Raw genomic sequence first — 27,287 nt, forward strand, 5'->3', positions numbered from 1 at the left:
CACCTTGGATCATTGGTGTTACTGTATTGAAATAGAGAAACAACTAAAGGACTTCTTCTGGTTGTGCAGATTTAATTTTCAGATATAGCTGTACATATGACAGTGTAGGTGTGTGTTGTTGATTCACTTGACACACACTATTTCTAAGGAACTCTGTAATTTTTCATATATACTTAATGTAATTTTTTGTCTGCAATATTTTTTAGTGTGTGAGTGTGGCCTTCCTGGGATAACCATAGATAGGGAGGTGGTGGTGGATATCTGGTGGTAACTCACCTTTCTATAGGTCATAGTCAATCTAGCACTAAAGCCATAGATTAATCTGCTCTTAGACAGCTAAAACTATCATTATGCTGTAACTGACAGCTATATCCACAGATGTCAGTCACTGGTTAATAACTGTGTAGAGAATGAAGAGGAGGCCGAAAGCCTGCTAGTGGAGGTTGGAGTCAGATGTTTTCTAGGCAAAGTAGTATGGAGGACACTGAAGATCTTTAGGCATTAGAGAGCAGGACAAGAAGAAGATATGTAGCATGGTGGGTCAAGAAACAGACAAAGCATCACTATGGGTTGTGGTTTAAGAGAGAGGAACAGTGGATTAGCTACATAGCTCAGACAGGGCTGGATCAACTTGGCTAGCACACCATATTGAAGATGTTGTGAGAGCACTGAAATATCTAATGAGAAGAGGAATCACCTGAGGAGGAGCCAGGTAACAGCTAAATAATCTAACTGTATGCAAATAAGTGTGAAATCTTCTTTGTGCCTAGTGCCACTAGCCTGTTTCTGGAGTGATTGGACAATCCAGTGTTCTTGGCACGCCTTTGCTTATGTGTGCCTACACACTGCATGCTGTAAAGAACACCATACAAAGTAAAGTAAATTAAATTCGGCTGAATTGAATTTGTGCACATGGGTAATCTAAACTTTTCAATTTTTGAATTTGAATGCTATAGCTCTTTAAAGCAACACATTCATTTATTTAATGTGATAGAATTTAAAATATGCTTCAACTTGCACATCTTCCTGCTATGGAGCTGTCATTATTATTTGTATGAAACACATCAGTCACTGCAATATGATTTAGCAGTTTGTCCATTGATCAAAATTTGGAAGTGTATCAATATTTATTTGTATTTCTTCTTTAGGTGTTTGGTATTTAATTTTGAGATATCTTTTAGAACAGTCATATGGTGCTTGTACTGTATGACAAAATAATATTGTAATACATCTTCATCTTGTGTGATTGTTCTCAGGTCCTTGTCCTCCATTACTTGAGCAGAACACCTGCCAGATTTGCCACCATAACCCTCATCTAGACCCTCATTTAAGTGAAATGCTCTGACATTATGTTTTGTCAATGTCCTGTCTACAACTTAGAATTACACAAACAGTGTCTAAAGAATATTTGCATGCAGTATAAGATATTTATCTCGGAGGTGGTCTTTCTTTCCTTTATTACAGGTTTTATTTATTTGTTACTGTAGGAACCTGGACCACTTGCTTTTTGAAGTGATGCATTGACAAAAATAGATAGATAGATAGATAGATAGATAGATAGATAGATAGATAGATAGATAGATAGATAGATAGATAGATAGATAGATAGATAGATAGATAGATAGATAGCAGTGACGTGCGGTGAGGTTCATGGCTGGTGAGGCACTGACTCTTTCAGAGTCATGCAGATTTACAAATATATATGAACCCAAAAGACTAGCTTATTCACTATTAAGTTGACAGCATGCACATTGAGTATTGGTTATATTTCATATCTCATCAGCATTCTTTAAACACACAGAGGTAAGGCACATGTTTGGCTAAAAGAACACGTTACAATTATAGCGGCAAGAGAGCAGATAGAACGCATTTGTTCTGCACCCTCCACGTGTTCTTAATTTGCCGTTGCAATTCCACAATTCACATTCATTCAATGCAAATAAAAGTACAGAGTAGCATACAAAAAACGGATTTCAATTTTGACATTAATTGAAATATTTAGTTGTTTTTAAAAGCTTGTAATTCTGATTCTTTAATCAATTTTAATAAAGACTGATCAAAAAAGGTTAACAAGAGAAAGGCCAAAATTTAGTTTTTAAATATTAGATAGTTTTTTTCTAAGTCTGTTCCCATTTTTATAAAATTGAAAACCTTTTTTGGTCTTTCCTTTATTTGTAAATGAAGTTCATGCACCTGTCCTTCTCCACGGAAATGTCCGTCACTTTCTTGTAAAAGTTCTCCTTATTTTCCTTTAGTTTTAAAAGTCTTAATCTTCCATTTTGGCAGTCAGTCGGAAAAATAAACGGACTGCTGCAGCGCACTTGACTCTCTGATATCACTAACTTATTGTCGCCTGGTGCCTCTGCGTAGAAAAATAGCAGCAACAAGCACCTGTTAGGCTGACATGCACCCCTTTCAGTGCGGCATGGAACTGTCTGCCTCACCTTGTGCCTTTTCACTGTGGTTTTATGTCTGATCAGCAAGACTAAATATGTCACACACATTCATTAAAGATATTAGCCAGACTGTCGAAAGTCAGGGTATATATTAAACGTGTCTGCAAACATTATATTGGCGACATACAGAGAGACAACAACATGCACACGCCAATTGCATGCATCAACCCAGTGTGTGAGGGACAGCGCAATCCCAGGTGTGGTGATGCTCATTGCTGCCGCACCACACGTTTCTCCCGTTTTTGAACATGAAATGCACTAATTCAGTGATTTTAATTATAAAAATGATCAAAATTATTGAAATCATAGAGAAAACAAATTTATAGTACAGACCTGTGAACAAATTTATTTTATACTATCATTATTAGTTTTTTTACTTTTCATGATGACTTACCACACGTCCCTGACAGATAGATAGATGTGAAAGGCACTATTTGATAGATAGATAGATAGATAGATAGATAGATAGATAGATAGATAGATAGATAGATAGATAGATAGATAGATATTGATATCAAGGGGAGACTGTAGTTTTTTTTTTCTAGGTATCTAGGCAACTGTTGGGTGGTGATACTGAAACATATTTGTTACTATGGTATCAAAAGGATTGATTTCATAAATGTGTCTCATTCCTTTTCCTTAGGAATTAGCAGCCTACCTGTCTTTCATCTTGCCTTGGGTATGTAATGATTACATTTTTTGATTCACCATCCTGATTCAGTGTTCTCTTCAGTTTTCTCACAATCTTTTGTGAAAAGTGTTTTCTGGTTTCAATCTTGAAAACACATCTACAGTAAGTTTTCTTCTAGGTTAACTAGACTGGGACATTCAAGTCTTTTAAGGACTGTTGAAGGTTTCTCTGCATTTGTGAATGCAAACTTTATGTTGATCAGCCACAACATTAAAGTCACCTGCCTAATACTGTATAGGTCTAACTTGTGCCACCAAAACAGCTCTTATCCATTGAGGCATAGACTCCAGAAGACCTCTGAAGGTGTCCTGTGGTATCTGGAACCAAGACATTAGCACCAGATCCTTTAAGTCCTGCAAACTGTGAGACATAGCCTCCATGGATTAGACTTGTTCTTCCAGCACATCCCACTGATGCTTGATTGGATTGAGATTTAGGGAATTTGGAGGCTAAGTCAACACCTAGAACTTTTTGTCATGTTCCTCAAATCATTCTTGAACAATCTGTGCAGTGTAGCACTACGCATTATCCTGCTAAAGGCGGTCTCTGCCATCAGGGAATATTGTTTTCTGGAATGGGTGTATGTGGTCTGCAACAATCTTTTGGTAGGTGGTACATGTGAAAGTAACATCCACATGAATGCCAGGAACAAAGGTTTCCCAGCAAAACGTTGTCCAGAGAATTAGGCTGCATCCGCTTGCATGCCCTTTTCTCAGAGTGCAACCTGCTGCCATCTCTTCCCCAGATGCACTCAACCATCCATGTGATCTAAAAATAATATGATTTGGCAAACCAGGCCACCTTCATCCGTTGCTCCATGGTCCAATTCTGATACTCACATGCCCATTGTAGGCACTTTTGGTGGTGGAAAGAGTTAAGCATGGTCATTCTGTCCAGTGTATGGCTACGCAGCCCCAAAGATAGAAAGCTGTGATTCACTGCATGTTCTGACACTGTTCTCTCATGGCCAGCAATACAGTTTTCAGAAATTTGTGCTACAGATAACTCTTTTGTGTGGTGGGCTGTTGCCCTGCCCCAGGTGTGTTTCCTGCTTTGCGCCCTGTGTTGGCTGGGATTGGATCCAGTAGACCCCCGGGACCATGTACTTAGGATATAGTGGGTTGGATAATGGATGGTTGGATAACTCTTTTGTGGGACAGGACCAGACAAGCTAGCCAACGCTTCTCACATAACCCATTTGCCAAACGGAAGTTGCAGTGCAAGCTATTTACTGCAGCTTGGAAACATTAATGAATTATGAAGCATTGCATCAAATGGAATATAAAACAATCCCAAGTAAAAAATATTAAATTACAGAAGGTATTAAAAAACACCAAAAAGAAAAAGCACAGGGGTGATTGCCTCCATATATACTCCAGTATGTGGGTAAGTAAGCCAATATCCATAATCTTTGTTAGATATGATCACTGATGCCTCCTTTAGAGTTCTTGATTGTATTAGTGACTGACCTGGAATTGGTCTGTGAACATCATTCTGTTAAATGGTGCTATCTGGTGGTCTCTGATGTTACTGGAATGTTGCCAACCTGTCTACTTTGGCCCATGCATGCAGCAAGTCAATCATTTTCAAGATTCAACCAGTCAGTACTGTTGCTGTATGCATGGCTATCTGGTTTGCTGGCCAACCTATCAAAGACCAGTTTATTACAAACATTAGATTCACAGTTTCTTTCTTTTCATTTAAAACATGCACTGTAAGCCCAATTTTCAATTCCTATCCTGCCAATACTTTTATGTATGGCTGTTAGGGATAAAATGTGTCGTACTCCATAAAAAAGAGTCTGTTAAAGTATTTACTATATTTGATTATTATAAAATTGAGATTTACTATAATTTTTCAATTTGCTATTTCAAACCAATCACTTGCTATCTCATCTATAATGTTGGTTGTTAAACACAATAGGAAGTACTAAAAATTATACACATACTTGGTAAACAATAGGGGAAGCAATCATGTTCATTACTATACAAAATCTGTGTCTTTTAAATCTGAAAGAATAGGAGACAGCATTAGCAAAATTTGGCCCACAACTCTTCCTACCCTACAGAAGCTTGACTGAAACTCCTATCTATAATTGGGAAAACTACATACTGTGCACACCCAATTAGAATATATCACACTAATTACTTAACCAAATCAGATTATAGATGAAAAGGTTAAAACAAAGAAGAGCTGTTGTAACATGTATTTAGTTGATCATGTGGTGTTCTCGTCTAGGCTTACTGTTGTAACACTGTCCTTTGTTGCTAAAGTGCTAATGTCCAGATTTAAAGTCAATTTCTCAGTCATCTGGAAAAAATAAGTAAAAATTGAGCTTGGAGGTGGATTCTTTGTGAACTGAAAAGTGATCTTGCTTGAGTGTTTCATGTATAAGAACCTAGAATATTGTTTAAAGTAGATGCTGCACAACATAAGAGGCACAAATTTGGCTAATATGAATAGGAAGCTTAACTAAGATTTAAGTCCAAAGGTCAGGATACAATAATTACTAAAGAAAGACATTGAAAAATATGCAAAGGCTTTGCAGCATTGATATTATATTAAATTTTCAATACTCATAGCTAAATATTAATTTCTTAGTTTTATGTTCACAGCCCAGCCACAGGGGATGCACAAACTAGTGTGTTTATTCATGCCAGTCCCAAGCCCTGATAAATGGGGAGAGTTACCTCAGGAAAGGCATCCGGTGTAAAATTTTGTCAAATCAACATATGAACAACAATGCAGATTTCCATACCGGATTGGTCGAGTCCCGGGCTAACAATGTCTGCCACCAGTACTGTTAGCCAACAGGGTGTTGGCGGAAATTAGGCTACTGTTGGCCAAAGAAGGAGAAGAAGAGGGTGGAGTCATGTCCAGAGGAAAGAGAAGAGGAGGAAAGTTAAGAGAGTGGAACTGAGGGTAGGAACTTTGAATGCTGGCAGTATGACTGGTAAGGGGAGAGAGTTAGCTGACATGAGGGAGAGAAGTAAGATAGATATACTGTGTGTTGAAGAGACTAAATGGAAGGGGAGTAAGGCCAGGTGGATCAGTGGTGGATTCAATTATTCTATCATTGTGTGGATGGGAGGAGAAATGGGGTAGGAGTATTCTGAAGGAACAAGAGTGTCAAGAGTGTTTTGGAAATGAAAAGAGTGTCAGACAGAGTAATGATTATGAAGATGGAAATTGGAGGTGTGATGATGAATGTTGTTAGTGCATATGCTCCACAAGCTGGGTGTGCGATGGATGAGAAAGAAGATTTCTGGAGTCAGTTGGATGAAATCATGTACAGTGTACCCAAGGGATAGAAAGTGGTGATTGGAGCAGATTTCAATGGATATGTTGGTGAAGGGAACGGAGGAGACGAGGAAGAGATGGGTAGGTGCCAAGGAGAAGAATGAAGAAGGTCAGATGATAGTGGAGTTTGCAAAATGGATGGGCATGGCTGTGGTGAATATGTATTTTAAGAAGAGAGAGGAAAATAGGGTGACCTACAAGAGTGGAGGAAGATGCACACAGGTAGATTATATCCAATGCAGACAAGTCAATCTGAAGAAGACTGAAGACTGCAAAGTGGTAGCATGGGAAAGTTTAGTTAGACAGTATAGGATGGTGGTCTGTAGGATGATGTTGGAGATCAAGAAGAGTAGAAGAGTGAGGGCAGAGCCAAGGATTAAATGGTGGAAGATGAAAAAGGAAGACTGCAAGGCTGAGTTTAGGGATGAAGTAAGACAGGCACTGGGTGGCAATGAAAAGTTATCAGACAGCTGGGCAACTACAGCAGTAGTAATAATGGTGACAGCAAGAAAAGTGCTTGGAGTGACATCTGGACAGAGGAAAGAGGAAAAGGAAACCTGGTGGTGGAATGGGGAAGTACAGGAGAGTGTACAGAGGAAGAGGATGGCGAAGAAGAAGTGGGATAGTCAGAGAGATGCAGAAAGTAGACAAGAGTACAAGGAGATAAGGCGCAAGGTGAAAAGAGATGTGGCGAAGGTTAAAGAAAAGGCGTATGGTGAGTTGTATGAGAGATTGGACACTAAGGAGGGAGAAAAGGACCTGTACCAATTGGCTAGACAGAGGGAATGAGCTGGGAAAGATGTGCAGCAGGTTAGGGTGATAAAGGATAAAGATGGAAACATACTCACAAGTGAGGAGAGTGTGTTGAGCAGATGGAAAGAGTACTTTGAGAGGCTGATGAATGAAGAGAATGAGAGAGACAGAAAGTTGGATGATGTTGAGATAGTGAATCAGGAAGCATAATGGATTAGCAAGGAGGAAGTAAGAACAGCTATAAAGAGGATGAAGAATGGTAAGGCCGTTGTTCCAGATGACATACCTGTGGAAGCATGGAGGTGTTTACGAGAGATTGCAGTGGAGTTTTTAAACAGATTATTTAATGTACTTTTGGAAAGTAGAGGACGCCTGAGAAGTGGAGAAGAAGTGTACTGGCGTAGATTTTTAAAAATAAGGGGGATGTGCAGAACTGTAGTAACTACAATGGAATAAAATTGATGAGCCACAGCATTAAGTTATGGGAAAGAGTAGTGGAAGCTAGGTTAAGAAGGGAGATGATGATTAGTAAGCAGCAGTATGGTTTCATGCGAAAAAGAGCACCACAGATGCAATGTTTGCTCTGAGGGTGTTGATGGAGAAGTATAGAGAAGGCCAGGAGTTGCATTGTGTCTTTGTAGACCTGGAGAAAGCATATGACAGGGTGCCTCAAGAGGAGTTGTACTATTGTATGAGGAAGTCGGGAGTGGCAGAGAAGTATGTAAGAGTTGTACAGGATATGTACGAGGAAAGTGTGACGGTGGTGAGGTCTGCAGTAGGAGTGATGGATGCATTCAATGTGGAGGTAGGATTACATTAGGGATTGGCTCTGAGCCCTTTCTTATTTGCAATGGTGATGGACAGGTTGACAGATGAGATTACACAGGAGTCCCCTTGGACTATAATGTTTGCTGATGACTTTGTGATCTGTAGCGAGAGTAGAGAGCAGGCTGAGAGAGGTGGAGATATGCTCTAGAGAGGAGAGGAATGTAGGTCAGTAGAAACAAGACAGAATACATGTGTGTGAACGTGAGGGAGGTCAGAGGAATGGTGAGGATGCAGGGAGTAGAGTTGGCGAAGGTGGACGAGTTTAAATACTTGGGATCAACAGTACAAAGTAATGGGGATTGTGGAAGAGAGGTGAAAAAAGAGAGTGCAGGCAGGGTGGAATGGGTGGAGAGGAGTGTCGTGAGTAATTTGAGACAGATGGTTATCAGCAAGAGTGAAAGGGAAGATCTACAGGATGGTAGTGAGACCAGCTTTGTTAAATGAGTTGGACCAGAAAGCAGGAGGCAGAGCTGGAGGTGACAGAGTTAAATATGATAAGATTTGCATTGGGTGTGATGTGGATGGACAGGATTAGAAATGAGTATATTAGAGGGTCGGCTCAGGTTGGGAGACAAAGTCAGAGAGGCGAGATTGCGTTGGTTTGGACATGTGCAGAGGGGAGATGCTGCGTATATTGGGAAAAAGATGTTAAAGATGGAGCTGCCAGGCAAGAGGAAAAGAGGAAGGCCTAAGAGAAGGTTTATGGATGTGGTGAGAGAGGACATGCAAGTGATGGGTGTGACAGAGCAATATGTAGAGGACAGAAAGATATGGAACAAGGTGATCCACTGTGGCAACCCCTAACGGGAGCAGCCAACAGAAGAAGAAGCAGAAGAAGTTTTATGTTCACGTTTTCTTCTGTCACCAGTATAATCATGCCATATGGGAAATTAAAAACCTTCATGAATATTGGCAAAAAATGGATTGTTAAGAGTTTACCTCAGCTGGCATCTTCTTATAGCTCTATTCTATTGATCGAAATATTACATTACTCTGCATGTAAAATTTCCCCCAAGATATGGGGTATGCCACTCAAAAGGAAAAACCTGAGAAAGTGGAGGCTTTTTCTATGTTACATATACAAAAAAACCTCAGATAAGCCACTAAACGCACAAGAAAAGCCATATATTATATGAAATAAGCAAGTGGACAAATGCTTGTAAAAACTGATTAATATTAATTTTTTCCTATATAAATACAATCATATAAGACACAATTGAATGAAAGCATCGCACTGATATATGCAGATAATATACTTCTGCTGAAAGGGGTCTCAGGTGGTATCATTAGACTGATGCTACTACCCTTTATACATGTGATAATAGATGCTGTTCTTTTAAACAATGATAGATTTGTGCATCAGTAAATATGAAAAATGACAGAAAAAGATACACATCATGGACAGGAGTATACAATTTATTCATACACTTTACATAGTAAATTTATCATTTTAAATCTTTTGTTATTTAAAATTGGAGATATATGTATTATAATGCTTGATATAAAATATTTAAAATTACATATACCTAAATTAGATTAAATCTAAAGAAATATGGGTAGAGATTTCAGGATGAAATTTGAAAAATAAAACCCATATACAATACTGACTGAAGAAATGATATAGAAGGTTTTCTAAAACTAAATGCAGTGATTAAAATATTGTTGTTGAGTGGACAAAACAATTACTTTTTTCCTAAACTAGTATGTGACCACTAAATACAACAGAAGTTCATTTGGTGTATCATTAATATTTATGATATAAATATACTTATATATAATTAAAGAGATTTTTGAGAAAAGAAAACAATTTTGAAATTTGAAATCACTGGCAATGCATTAATTATGCCTACAATAATAACTAGTTCATGCACTTTAACAGCAGTGTGGACGTAAGTAAAATTCCATGTGCACATAATATTTCACTGCCAAACAAAGGGCCATCACTCAGTTTCTTCCTTACACCATCTTCTTTAAAGCACTGCACAGAGTTGCAAGCTCTCCTGAAAATAAAATGAAGGCAAAGATTAAGCAAAATGTCAATATGATGTACAATTTTAAAAAGCCATTACTAAAGCATTCAATTATTTTCTGTTGCTCTTTTCAGGAAATATTCATTCAATGCTAAGGTTGTTAGTTAGGACTCATATCAGTAAAACATCCTACTTTCTAGCAATACATACAGTATATATAGTAGTAACCCCTACAACTGGTATCTGCTTTCTGTTTAATGGTAATGTGATTGGAGCTACTCCCTTTCAACCCTGAATACTGAATTTTGCTGGTTTGGGTAAGTTATCAGGTCTGGTCAGGTTTGGGAACATGCACTAGTACAGCATGTTGCCTCACCCATCCCACAATGAAACAGCTCAGGATCATGGTTGGCAACCCCTCAGGCAGACACGAGGTCCAGTCCCACTCTCCAGAAATAACCCTCTATCTGCCACAGCCAGGTGTTACATCGGTGTCCCCTTGGCCTGGTCCACCCACTCGGTCCTCAACAATAAGGATCTTGCAAGCTGGATCACCCTCTGGGAATTGCGCCACATGGCCATAGTGCCATAATTTCTCACAGTGCAGGTATGTGCTTCATTTGGGACTCCATGAGCAACCTCTCATTCAACACAAAGTGTCAAATAGATACCATACTGTACCACCGATAGAGCACATGAAAAGGATTCAACATGTAAAAAAAAACATGATTAATGGCATACACTAAATAATTCTGTGCATGAACTGAGTTGCTTCTTCTTTAATGCTGCATTTAATCAGTAGATAAATTCAACTTATGTTATTATGTCATTACCTGGGTGGTATTTATGATACCCTGCAACCAACCTGTTTCTGCTGTGTATAATTTTTTATAATACATTGTGACAGATTAGGGGCAGTATCTCTCCCTTGAACCCCTGTCCACGACTCCAGACACCAATTAAAAGTCCAATATATGACTTTATTTAATCGCCACAGTGTACAAAGCACCCTCTCCTTCACTATACTCATAAATAAGCCAATCACAATAACAATAAACAATCCTCCACTCCCAGACGCGTTGCCACCCTTCCACCCAGCTCAGCTCGCCGTCTGGGAGCTCCCACAGTCCTTTTATCCTCCCTGACCCGGAAGTGTTCCCAATCCCCAGTCCACGTGATTCTTTATCACTTCCGGGTCAGGTACAAGTCCTTCTTCTCACCCTGGAAGCACGTCACTCTTCCTATGACTCACTTCCGGGTTATAGGGCACGAATGAGTCTTCGGTCCTCCCTGCAGCTCCCTCTTGCAGCCCCTGTGGTATCCAGCAGGGTTGTGTATAAAAACTACATAGTCCCTGACTCCCTGCTGGTCTTCAGGGCACCTCCATACTGCAGGGAGGGCTCTATCTGGCGGCCTGGGGGTATTAGCCGGGATGACAAGCCGGCCAAAGACCACAACATCTAGATTTATTCTATATCAATTATAGGTGTGTGTTACTGGATTCTACTGGGGGGTCCTTTGTAGACTCTTCTTACAACCTCTACCGTCTGTTTCTCATTTCTATGTGCTTCTTTTTTAATCACTTATACAAAACCCTAATCTGAATGTGTGCGGGACCCTTAGGTTATGCACTGCGTAGACAACAGCTCAGTCAGATATCCACACAAAGGTAGTTTCCAGTGTAGATATTTTCTTCAAAAATACTCTTTGATATTGCTTTGTCTACATTGTCCATCCCAGAAAATATCTCCAAGATATGTTTTTTTTTTTATATGCAGAAGGCCCCACTTGCCAGGGGAATATTTATATTTTACACATATGTAGAGGGGGAAGGAGACATAAAAATGATCATGTGCTCAAATTGCATATTTTGCTCAATTAACTGCATTAAATAACTTGCTAGTACATTTTTCTTATTTTCTAGAGTCAGCAGACAGAGAAATAGGTGCCAGAAAATAAGTACTGTTCTCTTTGGTACCTGTTTGGCATATAGTATCAGCATTTAAAAACATGCATATTTTAGTTGTAAATAGATGAAAGACAAACACTGCCTACTCTGCCTGGCTATAACAACATTTTAATTACCAAAGCACATTTTCATTCCAAGGATGTAGAAGCCTGTAAAAAGCCAAATCCAAAGTTTAATATTCATAATGGTGTTGTCCCGTGAGCAATTACAACAGTGAAGATTATTGACTTTACTGACACATTTGAATTACTATAGAATATGTCTTACTGTCTTTCAAAGAATCAATAGACAATTGTTAGAGTTAAGATGAGCAGGCTTTTACAATTATACTGTACAGACACATGTGGGATCAAAAGGGTCAAGTCAAGTTGGGGAGCATGCACTGATACAGTGCATTACCGCACCCACTACACGTCGAAAGAGCTCAGGATCCCAGTTGGCAACCCCCCAGGCAGACACGCGGTCCAGTCCTACCCTCCGGAAATGGCCCAGTCAAAGGAGTTCAGTCTTCGTCTCAGGTCACTGGATAGCGTCCATGTCTCACAACCATATAGTAAGACAGGAAGCACCAGGACTTAAAGACTTGGACCTTCTTTTGCATAGATATCGGGAGTGCCACAAACCCCTTTCCAGCGACATCATGACCCCCCCTGCTCTCCCAAAGCTTCACAGGAAGAGTCACCAGAGATATGAATGTCACTGCCAAGGTAAGTAAACCTCTCAACAAGGTCAACACACGCAAACAGACACGCTGCTGATGGCTGTGCCCAAGAGGTCATTAAAGGCCTGGATCTTGGTTTTTATCCAGGACATTCACAAGCCCAGACACTCAGACTCCTCAATCAGTCTCTCGAGTGCCCCGATCAGAGCATCAATCGACTCTGCGAAGATCACAGCATCGTCAGCAAAGTCAAGATCCGTAAATCTTTCTTCACCAACAGATGCCCCACAGCCGCTGGACTCCACGACCATGCCCAACACCCAGTCCATACAAGCATTGAACAGAGTAGGAGTAAGAACACAAACCTGACGAACCTTAGAATCAATTGGGAAAAACGCAGAGGTCCTGCCTCCATTCTGCACAGCACTCACAGTACCAGTGTACAGGCCAGCCATGATATCCAGCAACCTCGAGGGGATCCCGCTTTCGAGTAAAACGCTTTGCGAAAATCAACAAAGGCTGCAAAGAAACTCTGCCGATATTCACGTTTGTGCTCTATGAGAACCCTCAGTGCCAGGATGTGGTCGATGGTAGACTTCTTAGGTGCAAAACCAGACTGTTCCAGTCGCTAGTAGGTGAGCAAGTGATCACGGATCCTATTGAGGACGACTCTAGCAAGGACCTTACCCGGCACCGAGAGCAGTGTTAGCCCCCAGTATTTGCTGCAATCCAGGTAATCACCCTTCCCTTTCCAGATAGGGATGACAAGTCCCGTTTTCCAGTCAGTAGGGATGATGCCAGTCTCCCAAATGGAAGCAAAGATTGCTTGCAATGCTAGGAGGACAGCCTTTACGATCAGTCTGGATCAAAAGGGTGATAGTTTTAATTTCTTTATAGATCTTTTAACCTTTTGAAAATTTTAAAATTGTGAAGAGAAGTAGGCATGTATTAACATTCTTTATTCCTAGCCAGTATAAAAAAGTCAATTATTTCACTGTAACTAACCAAATTTAAAGGGAAGTGACAAATATATGTATGTATTGTATAGTTTTAAAATATATTCTCACTCTGTTGGTTTAATATTACCCACACATTCTCAAGAAGACTGCACAGCTGCAACATTCCATCTTTTAATTTCTTTTCTTTTCAATGTAGGAATAACCTCTACTTTTTTTTCCTTTACAAATGCACGAAGATGTAGTCCATCACTGATATGAATTCTATACTTTTCATAGTATATACTGTATAATTATTATTAAGTAAATAATAATTGACAGTCTCCAGAGCCACTCAGATTGTTCAACTGTAAATGATAATTAACTACTGTAAATAGTTTATTCAACACACAGAGAATATTTCTTTGATGTTTGAAACAAACATACTAAGTACACAGGTGTTTATTTCCTGATGTAACTGCTGGTAAATTAGGTTCACAGAATTGCATTTCATTACATTTTAGTCAGTCTTACCATTAATGTTATCAGCTAGATTCTGCAGCTGCTGGACGTTGTCCAGAACCTCAACACTCCGAGTATAAGGATTGTACCGTAATGAGAAAGGTTTGGGAATGGTTGCAGCAAATTTCCTGTTGAAAAAAAAGATACACTTCTTTAGAAACAGTAAAAAGAGCCTAAACTTGTGGTAGAAGGGGAAGTTGTTTTGTCTTCATTGCATTAATTGAATTCATTTTTATATATGTAGATGTCTTACATTATGTTGTTGTTTTCAACCCTAACAGAAATGGCTGCCAATTATTTAGCAGTGAAGATTAAATCTACAATTCATAACTTTATACAAAATATTAGGTGACTGGAAGTTGTTGTGATCTCAAAGTGGATTAGGTGGTTAGTGCTGCTGGTTCGCAGTTCTAAAAACCAAGATTTAAATCCCAGCACAGGAACTGCCGGTGTAAAATGAAGATGTTCTGCCCATAAGTATGAGGGTTTTCTACCAGGAAATACTGCAGTTCTCCTCCCACATCACAAAGAAGTGTATTTCACATTAATTGACAACTGTAAATTTGTTCACTGTGAGTGTAGGTATGAACATGAGTATTTCCTGTGATAGACTAGCATCCTGTCAAGGTTAGGCTCCTGCCTTGGGTCTGGTACTTTTGGGATGGACACCAGCTCCCTGAAAACCTGATCTGGAGAAGCAGGAAATTGATTCATGGACAGATGTATCTTTCAACTCACCTGTCTAAATATCTCCTTTTTTTAAACTGACCAAATGACTATGTTAGAAACCATGTATTAATAAAAATTCAAAAAAGTCCTAAAAAGTAGAATGACAACACCACTTACCTGACTTTTTCTTTTGCATTATCAAAGCTTTCTGCCACAAAATACACAGGCTGAAACTCGGTAATAGGATATTTCTGAACAGCTGTCTTTTCTGGATCAAATGGATGAACTTCAGGTTTGTCTGTCAAACAGTACTAAACATAAAACATTCAAAAGTTGTGTAACATTAAAAAAATCACAACAGAACAATAACAAAAAAAAATCACACAATGACATTCCTCTATAAATGTACAGTTTTATTTTTGTTAATATTGTTGAAGATATTAATTTATTTAATGCAGTATAAGTTGTTCCTAAAATAAATTCAATTGAGTTGCTTAAGAGTCCATTTCAGGCAGGATAGGATTATCGTGCAAATATGTTAACTATATTATTTTAGGCTTTGGAATGGGCCTATGTAATGTGAAATGTGGTAGATGCGTGTGTGGGATGGTGTTAATATTAGCTTCTCCTACTTTTTTGGAACAATGAAGTCAATCATGACAGGTAAGCTGGAGCGAAGTCAGTCAGGGAAGAAGGAATGCATCTGAACAGATAATTTGAGGGCTTGCCATTTTCAATGTCATTACTGGTTAGTAGTTTAATAAAGACTGGAGAAACCATGAGACAGCACAGTTTGGTCTTTTCAAGTTTTTCTGAAGAAAGCTATTCCTTCTTCTCAATAACTGATACTGGGAAAGAGTGTTCTGAAAAAAATAGGTTAGTTGTGTTGAGAGGTATCCTGAGGCTTACACACATATAGGGAATATATAAGAATTATGCAGGATGTGAGAGGAGAAACAAGTAATTAGACTGTGTGGGTGAGTTAATATACAAAACAAAATTGGTAGAAACTTTATCTGGCTTGAGCCAGTGTAAGTAATTAATATTTTTTGTGTTTGTTTGCAACTCTCCTTGAATTTCCTTACCTGCCATTCATTTGATATTTAGTTCATTAGAGTATCAGAAGCACATTAGACACCTGCATTTGTTTTTGAAATTGTAAACAAATTTATGACACCTGAAGTTCTCCAAAAGATGACAGAAGTCCAGCTCCATAAGCCTTGATTTCAGAATCCTGTTTACATAGACCAAACTCCACAGTAAACCAGTACACCTGATAAAAAAGAAACAGGGATATTTGTTAAGGTTCTGAAAGGAACGCTCATTTTCATTAGATTATATAAAATGGTGAATAAACATTTATGAATGACATATTCATACATACTGTTGCAAGCTTCTCAATATATTCATCAGGGGCGCCTAGGGATGCCAAGCCAATTTCCTGCAAAATGTTAAAGCTTATTTATAAATACATTAGCGCTTTAAATATTACTTTCATTTTATTCATCAATATTCTAAAGTTATAAAGAAATGCTTGAGACAAACTGAAATGGCTACAAATTAAAGTACCTGTCTTTGACCTTCAAAGCCATAATGGCTCACTTCTTCATATCAAAGTAGATTAATTATTTTTAAATAAAATGCTCAAATAAATCCAGGTAACATTAATAACAATAATTTACTTTAATAGTCATGCATTGTATATAATTGAAAAGCTTGGAAAAATTGCCAGGAAATCTAATAAAAACTTCAGCAGGATTTATCAATAAGGTAATAAACTTACCTGTGAAAACTGGGCAAAACTTGGATCAGCAAACAAAGGAACATGGCCTAAAACCTCATGGCAAATATCACTACAAAAAGCAGATATTTAGTCAGGTGTTAAATATGGTAAATATCAGTAATTACATTTATACTCTATAGCCAAATTTGTTAATTACATAATTTACCGCACAATTAATTTTGCTCCAGCTGTTCTTTTCTTGTGGTACATTTGTTTTTTTGCCATTTGCTTTCTCTTGTTAATTGTGCCTACATTTGTTTCTATACATGAATACTTTTTATTTAGATTTGTTTATATTTTTGCTGTTACTTCAGTTATACCTTTACATGTCTGTTTTCTGGATATGTTTTCATATGGACACTGCCATTTTGTATGTTGGTTTCAATAACACTGTCATTCCAGAAGTTATGGTTTATATGATGCTATATGGTTACTAGGCACCACATAAACATGCCATACAGTATGTTTTGTGATGGCATTAAAAACATAATTATAAAATATGGCAGTGTACATCTCACAGCATCTGAAATTTGATTTAAATGATGAAAACATTCTTGCTAGAAACTATAGCTCAAATATGTCCATAAGAGAACTCCATCTGGTCATGACAAATTCAAGATTAAAAATGTGAAGTGTAAATAGTAAACAGATCAATGTTATTGATTCCTCTGTGAAAGATGTAGATTAGGTATCCACATAATCTATTCTGTAACATATCAGGAGTAGGACATGTTGTTTATCCAGGGGATTCATTTATCTACATTTTTCTGCAAAGGCTTCCAGAATGGCTATGTTTGGTGGACAAAACTATACGCTACACCACAGGTACAGATGTTACTGGCAAAATACAGAATCTCACCGTAATTCCCTTTGATTTATATGTAATACATTTTTACAATTTAACATTTTATTTTAAACAATTCTCAAAAAAAAGAGAAACTTAACCAATTAAACATCAAAAATAATTTATAATCTCTAAAGAACTTTCATTTTGTATTTCACTTACGGCTCAGGTGTATACATTGGTTTTGATGAATGGCGGATATACTGCGTTGAATGGAAGACCCGAAATGCCAGACCAGCCAGAAAATCACGAGAAGAGAGAAGTCCAGCTACAGGGCGAAGGCTGAAACCTGTACAGGCTGTTGGGATAATAAATAATTAAATTTTTTGTATTATTTAATACTGGTAAATTGCTCTCCTTTACCTCCTTTTAATATGACTTCCTGAGAAGCTTCAGTACAATACATTCAAATCATTTTTACTCAAGTTTTAAAATTTATAAGTGTGCTATGATTAAACAATAGTTATGTATTTTTAATATACCTTGACAGTGTGTAAAGCTATAACACCTGAAAACATGATAAAAATAAATAGTGAAAGTTTAACAGAAAATATATAAAGGAGAAATCTAAATCAAGCAAAGATGAAGGATAAACCTACTGAGTAGTATGATTTAACAGAACAGAAAAAATCTAGGTAGAATTTCAAAAGAGATAAAAAACAAATTTCTGCTTTATAATGGAATATCATTTTTTGCTTTTTCCTAAAAATTCATTACAAAACACATACTCTGCAGGCATATCATTTCTATGTGGTATGTGGTTCCTTTATGGCATGATTTTATGTAATTTCCCCAAAAAATCCATGTGCACAATTACTCTATATGCTGAACAAATTTGATGATTAACACTTATTTGATAAATCCTTCATTACATAACAAAAATATAAAATTTTCAAACCCTATTAATCTGATTCAAGGTCATATAGATGAATCATTCAGCTCCATTTAGTTTATTTGTATAAATCACACTTCCACTAATAAGCCATGTGCACTGCATACTAATTACAAATATAGTCTCTCAATTATAAAAAAAAAATCCTGGGAGAGAAAAACTAGGGAGACAAGACGTGATCTTCACGTGAAGATCGCAGAAGACACTTAAAAGACCCACAAGATGAAAGAGATTGGCCACGAAGCATCTTGCGGGGACCTTAAACATGAGACTTTGTGCCAACAGATTGACCCAGGACCGTCTCGCAGGGATGTAGAACATGAGATTCTTGCAAGACATGCCCTACTTACAACCAGTATCAAATAAGACCACGGGCAGCAAAACACTCAGTCGTGTGAGTTTAAGGCTTTGAGCACACACAGATCCAGGGCTGTCAGCGCATACAAGGACAATACATTATAGATGAAACGTCGACAACTAAGAGAAGAAGAAAGAGCAGCGTGAAGAAAGACGTTAGAGAGAAAAAAAATGCTAAAAAGAAAAAGAATAATCAAGGTGCAAAAAATAAGGAAAGTAATAATCTGCCTTGAACAAGTGGAATTGAAAAATAAGCACATCCAATTGGGCTCAGAATTAAATGACAAAGAGTAAAATACAAAGTAGAAATTAATAAAGGCGTTCAAAAATGTTAGCGTTATACACATGCAGAGCAGGTTAGAGATTATGAAAGCACTTGAATTCGAAAGGCCCAAAAACAGTTGGTGCGATACAAATGCAGAGAAAGTTAAAGAATATGAAAGCAGGAAAATCAGAAAGCATCAAAAAAAGAATGTAAAGATCGCAGTAGCGCAAACAAACTCGAAAAAAGTGAAAATAATCACCACGGACCAGGTGTCATTGAAAAAAATGCAGGACAAAGCAAGGTCAGAAATAAAAGACAAAGAGTAGAAAACAAAGTAAAATGTCATAAAGAGGTTAAAAAACAAGGGGGCCAAACACATGCAGAGCAGTTTAGAGATAATGAAAATAGTGGAATTCAAAAGACTCCTAAAAACATAGGTGCGATACATGAAAGCAGAAAAAAACAAAAGTGTCAAAAAAAAGAAAGTAAAGATCGCATTAGCGCAAACAAAGAGAAATTATTACTTGGAGAAATAACGAAAAGGCAAATAGAGATCGAATACAGTATATGGACATAGGTGATATGTCAGAAGTATGTAAATATTGTAAGGCTTTGAAGTTTAAGTCAGAAAATTTCAAAAACGGAGTTTACTTCACATGCATTTATTGGTTACTTTGCAAAAAAAATTATTAACTGCTGATGATGTAGATCATTTTGTCAGTGCTGAAATTCCAAACAGAGAAACCTATCCTGAATTATGGTACAAAGTCATTAAACACATGTTTCACTGAACTCATTTAAAAGATTCAGCATGTTGGGACTCGAAAGATTCCAAATATTGTTTTTTAATGAAGTTCTGAAATAAAAATGAAACTAATGAAATAGCAACAATTCAAAGAAAAAAAAATCTTAAAAGTGTGTGTCCGAAAAACCAAACACAGGGGTTGGCGAGCGAAGCGAGCCCCCTAGTGTATTCAAAATTACAAGGCAAATAAAATATAGAACACTAGCTGAAGCCCACCGTAGCATACGGCGGTGTAAGAATAGGAATGAAAAACGGTGAGAAAGGAATTCAGAAATCAAGAAGAAATAAATACTTCTTGAAAGATACAGTTGTGAATAGGTGTTTTGGTGATGACGACAGATAATGAGTCAAAAGATCTAACCCTAGAAAAAGCAACGTTCAACTGACCGTGGCTGAAGACTGGTTGTTAGAATTAGATAGATAGATAGATAGATAGATAGATAGATAGATAGATAGATAGATAGATAGATAGATAGATAGATACTTTATTAATCCCAAGGGGAAATTCACATAATCCAACAGCAGCATACTGATACAAAAAAAAGAGTCGCATAGTGTGGGGGAGGAACGATCTCCTCAGTCTGTCAGTGGAGCAGGACAGTGACAGCAGTCTGTCACTGACTGAAGCTGCTCCTCTGCCTGGAGATGACACTGTTCAGTGGATGCAGTGGGTTCTCCATGACTGACATGAGCCTGCTCAGCGCCCGTCGCTCTGCCAAAGATGTTAAACTGTCCAGCTTCATTCCTACAATAGAGCCTGCCTTCCTCACAAGTTTGTCCAGGTGTGAGGCGTCCTTCTTCTTTATGCTGGCTCCCCAGCACACCACCGCGTAGAAGAAGGCACTCGCCACAACCGTCTTGTAGAACATCTGCAGCATCTTATTGCAGATGTTGAAGGACGCCAACCTTCTAAGGAAGTAAAGTCGGCTCTGACCTTTCTTACACAGAGCATCAGTATTGGCAGTCCAGTCCAATTATTGTGTTAATTGAATTATTGTGAATAGTAAACAGCATGTGGGTATGAGGAAGGCCGCGCTTCTGAAATTCGATTACACAAATATAATAAATAACATCCACAAAAAGATGTTGTTGTAGAATGTCTTTAAGTAATTCATGCTGCTTAATCCAAAAGACTCGTACTACAATATCAGGTCTGTGCTCCGGTCTTTGGGTATCCGACAGTCATGTAGAATTTCTGGCCAAGCAGGATTACATGTGAAAATGATAAATAAATGAGGCTGTCCAAATTTACGTACTATGGCCATGGCATCCTGCTAGTTTTGTTGCATGTATCTTGGACTTCCTGGAAATGTGGACGGTTATATGATAATTTTGCCTACACGTACGTTGTTATTTTCAGAGTCTGCTTGCAGTGCATCTGACATTCCTTTGTATTGTTCCACGCGTAAATCTTGGTGATCTAATCTGAGATAGCTGAGACGTGCACCCTCTGTTTTAACATATGCATCTACGATGTACTGTTGGAACAGTTCGCCGCTGGAGTGCTAAATACTGAATGTATTCCTCATTGCTAATCTGTACGCGTAAAATTGGCATTGAGTAAGCCTTCTTCGCTTGGCGGTTCTTTTATCGGGAACATGTTGTAAATCCAGCCAATGTCTCTGTAAGGGAATAAAAGTGGGTAAACCATAGGATCATAATTCATATTGAGCGTGGAAATCTGTTTACAGGAGTTGCCTATGGGACAGATGCAAAAGATGTCGGGACATTGTATTGTCGTAAATCCTGCCTAGGGTTTTCCTCGAAAAGCATTCGTACAGATGCTGTTGGATTGGACTGAGCGATTTCATGCATGTGTTTGTATGATTTAGTGAATGGTTTGATTGTTCTGAGCATGGAATCTAGCTGGAGAAGTAAATTTTCGCTTTATTTTGTAATAGTACTGGATAAGCTTGGCGAGAAATGCCGTGTCAGGTGCGTGTGGGTGGGACCGGTTTTGAAGAGGAGCCGCTGACAGCATGGGGAGGGGTTTGGAAGAGGACAAATAGGAATCGAGAAATGCCGTGTTGGCTGTGTGTGGGCAGGACCGGATTTGAGGTGGAAGCAGGACGATGGTCCTAGCTTCCTAGCTCTGATGGTATATATCAGGGTTTTATAGACAAAGGTTTTCCCTGTTCCTAGAGGACCATCCAAGAAGAAGCATGTTTGTCGCGGATGGGAATCGCTGTATGCAGCGTGTAAACATGTGTTTGGTGAGGTGTTGGGGGTGGGCACATGAGCAGGCAGTGCGCATGCCTTGAGAGCGAGGGTGGGGGCGGGAGGAAGGTTAGACTTGGAGAACGGGGCTCTGTTGTGCGTACCCCATGGTTTGACGACTTGGTCAATTATATATATAGATAGTTGGAAAACACCAACAGAAAAATCATATGATATGTAAAATCATGTTTTAATTATGTGTACATTTTGCCCAGTTTTAAATTAATGTCATCAAAAACTATTTAAATGAGGGCAACATTCATCTTAAGTGTTTTTCTATCTGACAATCCGTCAAAAACAGAAGAAAACACTTGCATTAACATAGACCTGATTAATAATGCATTTGAAAAGTACTAAATGGTTGATATATTAGGTATTGACTTACCGATTTTAAAAATCACATTTATTTTCATACCTAGTCATTACACCTGAAATATCAAATGTTAAAACTAATAACTGTTTTAAACACTGCTATATGGATCAGTCCTCCTCAACAATGATAAATGTCTTCAAAAATATTATTAGTAGTTCCGGACTTCTTAAAAAAAAACCAAACATGCCTAAATACAATAGCATATCTATGGAGGTTTTTATACTTGTACTTAATACAATATACATTTTCTCCTATACACCAGAGCTATTTAAAATTTGGCTATTTCCTTGTTGATAATAACTTGCTATCCTCAGTTAAAACACTTGCATATGCTGTCAACTGGAGATTAAGGGTAATTTTTATAGTGAACTTGAAACTGAAATATCTCTTTATGTGGATTACATGAGGCTTTACATCACTCTTTTTGAACCCTGTACCCTCTTGAAAGCATATCCCCCACATTTTAAATGGTGGAGCACAATATAACAATGGCTTATCTCAAATACAAAGAATAAAGGCCAAGGATTCACTGCTTTGTGGACAGTGGAGGGATCACTGAGGGCAAAGGGAGGCCTACCTAACAAAAATCAACAGAAAACAAGTTTGTTCATATGCGTTATGGATTCAAACCCATCATACATGAATGTAGGATTAACTATCTCATCCTCTAACAAGTTGCAAAGCAAGGGAAACAACATGTTGTTTGGATGGAAACCTTTTATTTTATAAATGTGTATAGTGTATATAAACATGATTCTTTGGAGCTTAGTAAATGAGCTATTGAAGAACCACAAATGACATTAGATTAGATGGCGAGGTACTGATATAAACAATGACTTTTTTATAGTGGTTGTAAAACCCGTACTTTAGGTAATGGCTTTCCAAAAAGAATATAACGGTGCAGTTTTTCTTCAATGCAGACATTCATTAATGAACGCCTGTTCACCTTATGTTTAAAGGCTGAGATTTTAATGTAACAGCCATATTCTTCCTCCTACAGAAGGAGCTCAAGATGAAGAAACTTCATCTAATAATGAAAAATACCTGCCTTTTTAATCACCGTATTTTTCGCTCCATAAGATAAACCTGACCATAAGACGCACCTAGGTTTAGAGGAGGAAAACAAGGAAAAAAAAATATATATATATACTAGTGAGGACTGAACAATGATCAAACTGCAGTTATATATTCTAACTTATAATACATCCTGACTCCAAGGCAGTGCCAATAGTAAGGGTCAAGAAGGTTAAACAACTTTTTGAACTATTTCTACAATCTCTGCAAAAATAATCATTTATTTTAAAATAGTTATTGAAAATGTGTGCAAATAAAATCTTACATTGTAAAAATTTGGAGATATCTTCTAGCTGAGGAATGTTATCTTCCTTGTAGCCACAGTACTTCTCTAAGAGAGGGAAGACTTGGTTGTGCTCTTTACAAGCATGAGTCGGGTAGAGAGACTTAAGCTTCTGAAAAACTGTGCTCCACGTGTTTTTCTCTTCTTCAGTGTATTCCACTCTGGGAATGGGTTGACCACTAAAAAAATAAAATACAATTTATTGTGCATTTTTTATTCCTTATAACACAATTAAAATCTGCTGAAACTTTTATCATTTTGTAGCTTTTCCAAATGAGAGATAAAAATACTAAATGCAATTTATTGTTTTTCTCTGTTACCCTGTGATAAATCAGATCTCAGTTATGCAATTTTAACACTTCCTAAGAAAATTCTCATAGTATTAATATTCAGTGTACCATGCAATACTTTGGTAACATTAGTTAATATGAAAATTATAAATTAATACATTTTCAGTTTTAAAAAGGACTGCTTATTTCCGCAGGAAAAATATTTATTTCATTTTTTCTCTAGTGATGTTAGACTAGAAACTAGCCCAAATTTTATTTCAGGCAATTGGGAAGCATATTATTTAAAAACAAAAATGATAATATAGCTACTGTATTTAAGAAGAAAGACATGTGGTGAGAGCAATGGCTTAATCACAACCATGGCATGTTCAACGAACAAATAAGATGAGAAACTGTTTCATCTTAAACTACTCTTTACTATATTTAAGTGTAGTATTGTTTTCTGTCTCATATGTTTTTCGAAAACTGCATCATAAAAAGTGAAAACAAACAAAAGCAGTACCATGAATGTGCCAGTCACAGTTGTCCGTGACTGAGTAAGGGCATCTTTGGAAAGGTTACTAAAGCTGTCTCATACATTTTCTTTTACATTTTCAGCATCTATGCTTATAAACAAAATAAAAGGGAAGCAAATAAGTGCTGATTTAACCAATCTGAAATGTATGGTCCTTTAAAACCCACATTGCCTGGTCAAGATATGAAGATGTTAGTTTTCTATTCAAATAATAGACATAACACAAATGAAATATTACATGTTTTCATTTCTTAATGTAGGAAGTACTTCCATTTTATTTTTTTATGAGAAAATATTCTCAAAATCTTATACATTATACTCTATGTATCAATGTGACAAATGAATTATACATTTCAAAAACAACCCACATGCACAACTCAGACAAAAATGATTACAAATTGTGTAAAATTCAAAGAAGGTGCATAGCTTACAAAACTGCCATGATTCATTATTCTATTAGCATATGCAGTATTCAATTTCATGCAAATGATTTCCACTTTATCCTCTCTGAGAAGGATACCAGAAGCAGTATTATGCAGTGTTCTTGTCTTTGTAGTAGTGTCAGATAATGCAACACAATTAGGACAACAAAGGTAGTGAACATAATTGAAAGCTTGCCTGCTGCAATTTGTTTCCTTTCGTTTATGCATAATTCACAATAAATAGGCTAAAAATAAGCAAATGTGGAAAAAGATATTTTACCATAATTTAGCTTAAATTCACTTCTAACCCTTCGTACATAAGAAAAAGAAAATTTACTTGGTATTGTAAATGTTGGGTGGATACTTACTATTTATAGTTGTAAGCAATGTCAGCAAATTCCTTTCTACGGGCGCGATACACAGGATCTGTAAATCCCTTTAAGAGGTGAAATATAAATAAACAATTGAGCAATAAAAGATATATGCATAACAGCTGTCCTTGTATGGAACAGAAGTTAATGCAACTATGAAAAAGTATATTATATACAGGTGCATACATAACTCCTTGGCTTAGGTTTAAAGAAATAATGACATAAACTAATGACTGATAGATTGCTGTTGGTAAAACAGAATCTATTTTATTTTAATTAATGTTAGATAAAGAGTAATTATTTATAATTACAGAGCTTGATTGAAACTAATGACATCAATTTTCCTTCAGCATGTCTACATTAAGAGTCTTTTTACATGAAAATAGAATTTTTTTCATTTGGGCTTTAGTCTATACATGACTCATCAAAGATATTAGACAATGATGCATAACAGGATGTGAAAAAAAACACAATAAAATCCTGTTATCAACAATCTTTTTATATGGAAAGTGTCTTGTTTTAGAGTTTTTAGCAACAGTACATTCTTTTAATAATGAAGGTTGCTTATACCAATAAACTGATTAAAACTAAGCATGAGGTAAGTTGTATGAAGAAAGCAAATTCTTAAAAACTCTCCTGAGTTTGAAGTAAGAAAGAGAAACATTACAGTAAAATATTATATTGTGAAATCACTGTATCACTATTGTTCTATAATATTTAGACGATCATAGCATTTGTATTAAAGAAAATACAAATGCATTGACACTAATTAACACGTTTAAATAAAATATGCTTTAACTTTCCATTAAATAATTTAATCATAAATATCAGTAATATATATTTGCAAACATATTATACTTAGATTAATATACTGTATATATATATATATATATATATATATATATATATATATATATATATTTATACTATAGATTTACATATTTATTCTGAAATGCATTATGCTATATTACAAGGAACAGAAAAGGATCCACAAGAAAAGTTCACTTATTATTGGCATATGTATAGTCCTTCACATACTGTAGATACATAAAAAGAATATAGTTTAGCACTGTAATCAAAACATTTATATGTTTACTTGTATTATTCAAACACAATTTCTGTGCTTTATTTTTCACTTGAAATGTGTGATTACAGCATTCAAGAACTCAAAATAATGTTTAAAAGGAATATATACTGTATATCTTACACTTTAGTCATACATTTTATATTATGCATTACTGAGGATTTCACAGTATCTGCTCTAGTAATTTCCATTGCCTATCTGGGGGATCGCTGTCACTACAGGGTTTTTCTTCTTTTAATCTACCCTTAGAAAAGAGCAGTAGTGTGAGATTTAAATTAAAGTTAATTTTTGAAATATTTATATTTTCCCATCATTTTAAGTTCTTAATTCCTGTTTGCAATTTTTCGATTAATTAAACTTTTTTCTGTGGCACTCACTCTTTTAATTGTAACATAAAATGGGAATTTACAATGATTGAAATAGAAGGCAAAGTAACTGATCATTTAAAACTTCCAGCTAAATAGCTGTGGAGGAGCAAGCGAGGCAGGTGAATGAAAAATAGATATTGGTAATGTAATCAGTTTAAATTACAGAATACAGAAGACAGCAATGGCAAACTTAAAGGAAAACAAAAAATGTTATTATGCTTCCAGACAATAAAATCTTAAGTAAATATACATCTTAGTACATAAGAAGTGTATATATTATGCTAAGTTTCAGTATAGTTATTATTCAGTATAGTTATTATTTTTTATAAAATTATGATAATACTTTAAAAATATACTAAAGTTTTGCAGAAGTTACAAAGCCCCTTTTATCAAGGAATATATTAATAGGGGACAGTTTTATCTATCTCTATCTATACATATAAAAGGCAAAGCCCTCACTGACTCAGCACTAATTCTCCTACTTTCCATATAGGTGGGAAGGTGAAATTTTGCATGCTCATTACTTGCAGTATACTTACAAAAGTTAGGTATGTTTCTTGTCCTATTGCAATACCGAAGGGGGGGAAATGG

General features: G+C 36.7%; 1 protein-coding gene across 1 annotated transcript in view; it reads right to left on the reverse strand.

The window, feature by feature from the left end:
• Positions 1-9,428: 9,428 nt before the first annotated feature.
• The window catches only part of pah (phenylalanine hydroxylase), a 46,211-nt gene continuing 28,352 nt past the window's right edge, over positions 9,429-27,287 (reverse strand). Inside the window, exons 5-13 of the mRNA XM_039761716.1 lie at positions 25,242-25,309; positions 23,630-23,826; positions 17,544-17,679; positions 16,538-16,607; positions 16,139-16,195; positions 15,932-16,027; positions 14,932-15,065; positions 14,098-14,213; positions 9,429-10,028 (exon numbers count right to left, since the gene is read on the reverse strand). Of these exons, the coding sequence (XP_039617650.1) occupies positions 9,985-10,028; positions 14,098-14,213; positions 14,932-15,065; positions 15,932-16,027; positions 16,139-16,195; positions 16,538-16,607; positions 17,544-17,679; positions 23,630-23,826; positions 25,242-25,309 (918 nt within the window). The 3' untranslated portion in view covers positions 9,429-9,984. The remainder of the gene's footprint in view (positions 10,029-14,097; positions 14,214-14,931; positions 15,066-15,931; positions 16,028-16,138; positions 16,196-16,537; positions 16,608-17,543; positions 17,680-23,629; positions 23,827-25,241; positions 25,310-27,287) is intronic.

Source organism: Polypterus senegalus, chromosome 8, assembly GCF_016835505.1.
Source record: "Polypterus senegalus isolate Bchr_013 chromosome 8, ASM1683550v1, whole genome shotgun sequence".
Taxonomy (NCBI): domain Eukaryota; kingdom Metazoa; phylum Chordata; class Cladistia; order Polypteriformes; family Polypteridae; genus Polypterus; species Polypterus senegalus.